The 9714-nt window shown below is 36.2% G+C and overlaps 1 protein-coding gene across 1 annotated transcript; it reads left to right on the top strand.

Annotated features, from left to right (window-relative positions):
* Positions 1–6092: 6092 nt before the first annotated feature.
* On the top strand, positions 6093–7229 carry LOC138908173 (uncharacterized mitochondrial protein AtMg00810-like). Its single transcript, XM_070198820.1, has 2 exons — positions 6093–6348; positions 6493–7229. Exons 1-2 carry the CDS (start codon positions 6093–6095, stop codon positions 7227–7229), a joined length of 993 nt encoding a protein of 330 aa, XP_070054921.1.
* The last annotated feature ends 2485 nt before the right edge of the window (positions 7230–9714 follow it).

The raw sequence follows: 9714 nt of genomic DNA on the forward strand, positions 1-9714 counted from the left end.
TTTAATTCTTGTTTAGATAATTGGGATAGTCTAATTTAGTTAATAGTTAATCATAAGTCCTCGTGGGTTCGACATCCGACTTTTAGTCACTTTATTACTTGACGACCGCGTATACTTGCGTGAGTGTGTTTGGTCGCAACAGTACACTATCAATATACGTAACTTAAATTATCTAAATTACTGGTTGAATTATATGTTGACAAAGATAAATCATTACCGCCACTCTATATATATAGCTACAATATTTTGTGAGCAACACATTAATTAATTAACATACTTTACTCCTTTCTTATTTCTTATTTCCTTGTCGTTAAATGGAAGGTATCTTTCAGTGCTCAACATTCTAATTGCCAACACATATATTCGAAATTTCCTTAGCAATTTACTAATTAATCATTAGCTCTAATAAACAGAACATTTTGCTCTTCATCGTCACATTGACATATAATTCGGTATCAGGATTTTGTCATTTAGGTCTTTTAATATCACGAAAAATTTGTCTTTACTCAGACATATAGATAAGGAAGAGCTTTAAGTAGTACTGCATTTATATATACTACGTGTACCCTTTTTCCAGTACCAATAAAGAAATAGAAATACATGAAACCACATCTTTGAAAACCAAAAGGACGTTAGACCAAAAGAATAAAAAATCAAAATCAAAATCAAAAGAAGGCAAGTAGAGGATCTGTATTTTGAAGCTTTCCGATTGAATAGGAAATAATGGTCTAAGAGATAATGTTCAGAGAAATTTTTAAATAATTTTCCTGGCAGGAGATAGAGATTAGCTCGGTACATGTTGAAAAGAAGTCAACAAACAGTATTTCTTTCAATTTCAGTATTTGATGATACTCGATTAGATACTAAAGTATAACTTTTGGTCATTGAGATACACATCATCTTAAAGAAGCTGAGAAGAGATTTAACTTTTAGTTCCTTTCTTTGCTCCTTATTAGCTCTACAGTATAAAACATTAGGAACATAAAGTCTAATTTGGTCGACTACGTTTTGGAGAGAGTCGGAGGAGCTTATCGATGGTAGAATATAGCTAGGTTTGACTTTTGAGAGTTGGAGATATAGCAGCCTCATTGCGCGTATCTTTTTAGGTCAAAAGAATCCTAATTTCAAGTCTTTGCCATTGACTAAGGATCGAGAACCTAAAAATATATACGAGTACAAAGAACAGATCTCTGCTGAATGAATCATGTTTTGGAGGGACGAGAGAACTTAATTTCTCTAAAGAAACCAAGTGATATTTACCATTTCTCCGAGCAGTGGCGGATAATGTAGCACACCTTAGGTCGTGCATGTTTAACTGAACCTAACATTTTATACATCCAAAAAAATAGAATAGAGTATACGTGAAAAATAACAAAATTTCAACAAATATAAAATTATGAACTCATAACATAAAAAATATAGTGAGTTTACTAATACAAACATTAAGGTTTGATTAAAAATTTAAGATTAGCCTCTCTCCAACAACCCAACGTCAGTAGGTAGGGTTGAGATTTAAGAACCTACAGTACCATTTGCTGGATCTGAGGTAAAACTACTAAACTATATCAACAATTACAAGAAAGAGAACAGATCGATCATGGTAGCATGCATAAGGAAATAATGGTCTGTTTCCACTTTCCAAGCTGGAAAAAAAAAAGAAAGAAAGAAAGAAAAGAGTAATAATTAAGGGCACATTACAGAAGCATACAAGAGTGATATTGGTTCGGCTCATCATCTCTGGACTGTCTCATGAATTCAACAGAAAGTGATGAGCCAAACAAATATCACGCCATGTCTGATTCTCCATCATATTTATGTATCAAATCCACTGCTTGTGTTATTGCTGATCAGGAGAATGAATATCGCCTCTCTTTATATAGGAGAGGGAAAATGCAAGGAATCTGGTGGTATAGATTATAGAAGATATGGCTCACGGGTTCCTGCAAACAAATTAAGCACTGTTGAAGATACCAAAGGACATTATTAGTAGTATTAATTATAACATAGGCCTAGCTATGTTGAAGGGATGCAAAAAATAGGGTTCACTGGTTGTTGCAAAAAAATGGTGTTAAAAGATAAGAAAGGACATATATCATTATTAATTATACCATAGATCTAGGTATAGCTAGGAATCCACTTATTACTAATGCTCTTCATTATTTAAACGGCACGTGATACATTTTCTTTTCCTCCTATTAGATGTGGTCAAACAATATACTGTAGTGAGTGGAGAAACTTTTTAGGTGTAGGAAACATTTACCTAACACAATTGCTACTTGCTAGCATCAAAACTTTATATCATTTCTCCACTTGCGAAAAGTTAAACTTTGTTTTGGTACGGAAAGAGATGAGAAATCGTGAACATTTTCTCGTAAAAAGCGTTTTCTCATTAAATAAACTTATTGCATGTGATGCTGATATGAATTATTTTGTGTTCCTGATATATATATATATATATATATATCAAGAAATAAAAAATTACTACTACAAAAGAAGGTTACTTGCATATGTTTTCCAACTGATTTACTGAGCCATCGCGACAAGGTTATACACGGATAGAAATACAATAGTCCAAGCCCAATCTACGGATCCGGCCCAAGTCAACCCTTCAGAGACTTGATTTGTTACAGCTGGGTTTAGTATGTCCTTTATAGTCTTTTCACATGACTTTATATTGTAAATACATATAGGATATTTTGTACAGAAGGTTTCATATAGTTCATTTTTCTGATTACATAGAATGAAATAATATCTCTCTTCTTCTTGTCAATTTGGGAATCTCACCTAATTTCATTTCTCAAATTCTCTCGATTTTATGATATTATCATGGTATCAGAGCTTGGAATCGTGTAGTTGTCGACCAACTCTTCATTCCAATGTTACCCTTGAATGATTTTGTTGGAGTTCTCGGCGCCCAACGATTCTAGGGTTTTCTGTTTTGGTGATTTCCCAATTTCTGCTGATTTTTGTTCTTCTGCAGTTGCTTCTAGTTGATTTGTGGTGTTTTTCTTCTGCTTCACGGTGATTTGATGATATTATCTGGGTTTGCTAGTAATGCCGGTAATATTGAAGATTTTTACTTCTTCGGCTGGTACATCTCCTTCCTCTTTTCCTTAAGTCCCTGCATTGAGTATTTTTGTGTGTGTGTGAATTAGTTCTAATATGGGGAGTGTGACTAACAACTCGCCTGGTCAAACGAGTTGGACTTCTAACACCGACGATTTTGATGATTTTTCTATTCTTCCGTCTCATCCATTTTACGTTCACCCGTCAGATAACCCTGATACTCAATTGGTATATGTTCTATTCAATGGAAGTGGCTTTGTTACTTGGAGGAAAAGCATGTTAATTTCGCTTTCCGCCAAAAACAAGCTTGGGTTGATCAATGGTAGGGTTTCTCAGCGAGCACCCGATTCCCCTTACTATCCTTTTTGGGAGCGTTGTAATGACATGATAATTGCTTGGATTACTAACTCTTTGTCCCGAGACATTGCGACGAGTGTGTTGGGTTTTAATACTGCCAAACAAATTTGGATTGACATCAACAAAAGGTTTGGAGAATCTAATGGGTCTAAGTGCATACACATACAGAAGGAAATTAATTCTCTCGCAAGGATCTTAGACATTGCGTCCTACTTTACTAAACTGAGAAGCTTGTGGGATGAGCTTCACACAGCTTATGTAGGACCTGTTTGTTCGTGTGGGGCATTACCTAAATTCCTTGAAGATCAAAAACTTTTTCAATTTCTTAGTGGTCTCAATGACATCTACTTTACGGCTAAGAGTACCATTTTGATGATGTCTCCCTATCCTAAAGTAAGTAAGGCCTATTCCATGTTGCAACATGATGAAAAACAAAAGGAAGGGTCTTCTGCTGCATCTAATCTCTCAACTGATTCCATGTCCTTTGTTGTGTCCACCCATAACACCACCAACAATAGACATTTCAATCAACGTGTGAGTTTTGATCCTAAGAAATCTGCCTCAGGAGTTTCGTGCAAGTACTGTAAGAAACTGGGACACACACTTGAAAAATGTTACAAGTTGCATGGGTATCCATCTGACTTCAAGTTTACCAGGGGCAAGAGGTCAGCATCTTGTGTCCAGACTGAGGGTTCCAAGACTGAGGATTCCAAACCTGAATGTTGTACACCCACACCTGCTGAAGTCAATCCCCATGGGTTTAGTAAAGAACAATACCAGCATCTCATGTCCTTGTTCTAACAAGTCCATTTGAGTCAAGTTGGACAAGACTCTTCTGGCAGTGCCTTTAACTCTGCAAACTTTGCAGGTATGCTGAGTAGTCCTATTGTTGCTGCTGTAGGAACTCTTTTGTGTTGCTTGTCCCAGTTCAAAAGTGATCCTTGGATTTTAGATTCAGGGAAAACTAACCACATCACACCTTATAAACATTTACTTTCTGATATTTCTCCTCTACCTTTTCCTAAACTTATCACTCTTCCTAATGGTTACAAAGCAAAAGTAGTCTCCTCTGGTTCCTTGTTTTTGAACTCTGATATTACTTTACCTGATATCTTGATTGTACCATATTTTCAGTTTAATCTTATTTTCCTTAGCCAATTACCTGATCAAATTCAATGTTCTTCTGCTCTCTTTACCAAATGTTGTTGTACTTTGCAGGGCCCTTCTCTGAAGAGGCCACTGGCAATTGATAGAACTGCGAATGGACTTTACATCCTTCATTCTGAGGCTCATACATCCCCTACTCCATCTCCTGCTCTTTTAATATCTTCTCTCATTCCCCTTGTAAATAGTTCTCAATCATGCACTGATATCTCTTGTTATAACAGCAATGTGCATTCTGTTGATATGAATAAAACTAATATTTTCTGGCATCAAAAAATGGGTCATATGCCTTATAATATAATGTTGTCTATTCCTTCTCTTAAGAATAAACTTTCATCTAAACAATCTTTTATTTGTTCTGTGTGCCCTTTGGCAAGACAACAAAGGTTACCCTTTTCAGATAGTACCATAAAAACTAGTGTACCTTTCCAGCTTATACATATTGATCTTTAGGGACCATATTGTGTTAAAACCTACAATGATTTCAGTTATTTTCTCACCGTTATAGATGACTATACTAGAGTCCCGTGGACACACCTTCTCTCTTGCAAGAGTAATGCCTTATCCATTATTAAAGCTTTTGTTCTCATGGTTAAGAATCACTTTCAATCTTCTATTCAAACCATAAGATCCGATAATGCGTATGAGTTGGGCAGCAGCTCTGAAGCTTCTTACTTTTTCTCTCAATCTAGCATATTACATCAAACTACAGTCCCTCACATTCCTCAATAAAATGAAGTGATTGAGAGGAAACACAAACATCTGCTTGAGACCTCTAGGGATCTATTGTACTAGTCTAAACTTCCTTTGAAATGTTGGGGTGATTGTGTGTTAACTGCTACGTATCTCATTAATCGATTTCTCTCTTCAACTTTATAGAATATTTCTCCTTTTGAAAATTTACATGGCTCTCCCCATCCTATGATCATTTAAAGTCTTTTGGTTACCTATGTTTTGCTACTCTTCCCAAGCAGGGTAAAACCAAACTTCAACCTAGGGCAACTACTTGTGTTTTCTTGGGGTATCCCCTAGGAAAAAAGGGATACAAACTTCTCAATCTTTTATCTTACTCTATCCTTTATTCCAGGGATGCCATTTTTCATGAGACTGTCTTTCCATATCATTCTTCTTCTCCTCTTCCTCTTCCTCCTATTTTCTCTTCTCCTCCTTGCTCACCTTTTATTGAGTTTCCACCTTCTGCCTCCTCTCAACCATCCCCTTCATTGTCTACTCCTGTTCCAATTCCTCCTCCATCTATTTCTCCTACTCCTTTGCCTTTGTCACCTACTCCTTCACATGTTTCTTATTCATCTACACCCTTACTAGCATCACCTCCTGATCCTTCTCTTAGGAAGTCTCTCAAAACCTTCAACCCACCTTCTTATCTTCAAGATTATGTTTGCTCTCATGTTGCTCCTTCTTCTAAGGTCACTTATGCTGGGATTTCTATACAAGAGCCTCAATTTTATCATCAAGCTATCTCTAATCCTGCTTGACAAGAGATTATGTTGAAGGAGTTTCAAGCTTTTCATGCAAATAGGACTTGGGACATAGTCCCTCTTCCTCTAGGTAAGAAGGTTATACCTTGTAAATGGGTGTATAAAGTTAAACAGAAATCAGATGGCCCCATTGAGAGGTATAAAGCTAGGTTAGTGATAAGGGGGGATTCCCAGAAAGAGGGTGTGGACTATACTGAGATATTTTCTCCAGTTATTAAAATCACCACCATTAAATGCCTTCTCTCCATTGCTGCCAAAAAGGGTTGGACTGTTTTTTAATTAGATGTCAATAATTCTTTCTTGCATGAAGAATAATTAGTCTGCAAACTTAGAAAATCCCTTTATGGCTTGAAGCAAGCCTCTAGGCAGTGGTTTGCTAAGTTGTGTGAATCCTTATTGTCTAAAGGGTATGTCTCTAGCAAAACTGATTATTCCTTGTTTACTAAGTGTTCTGGAGATTCTGTTGTTGTTGTAGCTATTTATGTCGATGATATTTTGCTAGCCGGGACTGATACAGTTGAAATGTTAGCCCTTAGATCCGTTTTGGACTCTCAGTTCAAAATTAAAGATCTTGGACCAGTACACTATTTCTTGGGCCTTGAAGTTTATCAGACACCCCATGGTTACCTTATCAACCAGTTGAAGTATACACAGGATCTACTTCATGAGTTTAACTGTGGTTCCTTGACTCCTGTTCTCACCCCTTTAGACTTCTCAGTCAAGCTCTCTCTTAACGAAGGTGATTGTCTTCCAGATCCTTCTGTATATAGACGGCTTATTGGCAAGTTGAATTTTTTACAACACACTAGACCGGATATTGCTTATTCAACTCAACACTTGAGCCAATTTCTCAAGGATCCTAGGGTCCCTCACATGCTCAGTGCTATTCATGTTTTGCGGTACTTACTGAATGATCCTGGGCAAGACATCTTATTAAACAACTCTCCAGATTTTTCTTTGGTTGCATATGCTGATTCTGACTGGGCTGCTTGTCCAATTTCCAAAAGGTCAGTTAGTGGGTTTTACATCACACTTGGGGGTTCTCCTATCTCTTGGAAATCCAAGAAGCAACCAACAGTCTCTTTCTCTTCTGCGGAAGCAGAGTATCGCGCTCTGCGCAAAGTGGTTGCTGAGGTGTCTTGATTGATCATAATTCTTCATGATCTGGGGTGTCCAGTTACTAAGCATGTCCCTGTATTTTGTGATAGTCAATGTGCTATTCACATAGCTAAAAATCCGGTCTTTCACGAGCGTACTAAACACATTGAAGTCGACTGTCACTATGTGTGTGACATGCTTCAGTCTGGGACTATTTTTCTCCATCATGTTTTTTTTGTTGATCAGCTTGCTGATTATCTGACTAAAGCATTATCTGGAGCTCCTCACCATCATTTGTTGTCCAAGCTTGGTATCCAGTCGGCCTCCAGCTTGAGGGGGCTGATAGAAATACAACAGTCCAAGCCCAATCTACAGATCCGGCCCAAATCAATCCAAGCCCAATCTACAGATCCGGCCCAAATCAATCCTTTAGAGACTTGATTTGTTATAGCTGGGTTTAGTGTGTCCTTTATAGTCTTTTCACATGACTTTATATTGTAAATATATATATGATATTTTGTACAGAAGGTTCCATATAGTTCATTTTTCTGATTACATAGAATGAAATAATATCTCTCTTCTTCTTCTCAATTTGGGAATCTCACTCAATTTCATTTCTCAAATTTCCTCGATTTTATGATGTTATCATACATAGTAAAAATAAGCCCAATATTTCTCTTTCCTAATTACTCAAATAAACGAGAAATCAAAATAATTCATTTCTTCACGGCTCGCCCTCAACGACTCCATTAATTGATCAATTCCTTCCCTTTTCTCCCAATAAAGAAAGTAGTAGAGGGTTGCTAATTGACTTTAGAGGAATACGTAATTACCAAATAGAAAAAGGAAAAAAAATCTTTAGACGGATAGGCTAGCGCGCAGAAGCACTAAAGATGGATGGAATGCTTTGAAATATAGCAAGTATTTAATTTGTTGCTTTATTTATTCGATAGTCAAAATTCACTTACATCTTTATTTCCGTTCCTTCCAGTGTATCTGCAAGTATTTCTGTAATTGGTAAACCATAGCTTAAAAGCTCAGATAACAAAGACTGACACATTGAGCAAGTTGATTTGATGAAATTTTGGTGAAATTAATATGACGAAGTCTATGGGTTAATTAATTTGATGGCCATCAGGTGCTTGAGTTTATCTTTTTATTTTGTTTGATGGCGTCTACGTACAAGCTACTACTATTCTAATTATCCACGTTATAATATCGTATTCAAGATAAGCCTAATATTTCTAGGGAATATCAAAGGGAAATCTAGAGCACCTAATCTGAAGGAAACAAACAGAATCTTCACTGGTCCATTTTATTTCTTTTCTGTATACATAATTTACTCACCCAAAGTTATATTGCAAAACGATTTGAAATTGGTTTCATGTCATGTCTAGGGGCATCAAACGGGCGGGTCGGGTCAGATATGGGACAATTAGAAAACGGGTAATGAAAAAACGGATAAACTATTCGATGCGACCCATATTTAATATGGATAAAAAATACATTAACCGGAGGATAATATGGGTAACCATATTATCCATAACTTCAAAATATGATCACTTTTGAGAAAATTCTTAATCTCTCAAACTTGAGAAACCTCCAATTTAATGCTTTACAAATATAAAATTTAAACACATTAATTATCCATCGGTTATCCATTTTTTAAATGGATAATATGATTCTTATCTATATTTTATCCGTTTTTAAAAAAATTATTATCCAACCTATTTTTTAGTGGATAATATAAGTGAATAACTAAATTTTTTTAATCATTTTACCGCCCCTAGACTCATGTCAATACTCACGAAGACTTAAAATTGAATCCTACACGAGCGAAATCAAAGTTAATCTTTAGCATGTCATTTACCGCGGCAGGCATATGTTCTTAGGTTGTTGCATTATCATTTGGTCACTGTCAATAATATCTTTCATACTCCACTTTATCACTACATTCTTATATTGTCGCATTATTAAAAAAATCCCAGCGAAAAAAGGAAGATGTGCGATAAAAAAATGATAGAACCTAATTACCAAAAGGTAAAAGGAAACCGTCCAACCTACTTCAAATTAAATATTTTTCAGTCAAACCAATAATATGCTTACAGCTGGTTACCAGTTAGGGCAGAAGTAGAAGATGTGATTAGCTGCCGGCGTATCACTGTACATACAGCTTAGTACACTTCTTTTTCTGATTAAAATATGTGAAATCTATAAAAGGTTTCCTTAATGCAGAATCCCGATGCAGAATCTCGATGGTTTTTTTGGACTCAAACGATCAAAATGTGTAGAAAAAAGAGATGGTAACCAAAATATGTATACGCCCTTTTAAAGGGCGCTATACCTTAACGGTCGTTCGCCCGTTAAGGTATAGTGTCCTTTAAAAGGGCGTTATACGTGAATTTGAAAAGACGGGCAAGTATAGCGTCATTTATTAAGGCGCTATAGTATAGCGCCTTAATAAACGGCGTTATACCTACATAAAAAATCGTCCCCTTTTAAAGGGCGCTATACCTTAACACTTAAAAAA

The sequence above is a fragment of the Nicotiana tomentosiformis genome, chromosome 3 (genome assembly GCF_000390325.3).
Source record: "Nicotiana tomentosiformis chromosome 3, ASM39032v3, whole genome shotgun sequence".
Taxonomy (NCBI): domain Eukaryota; kingdom Viridiplantae; phylum Streptophyta; class Magnoliopsida; order Solanales; family Solanaceae; genus Nicotiana; species Nicotiana tomentosiformis.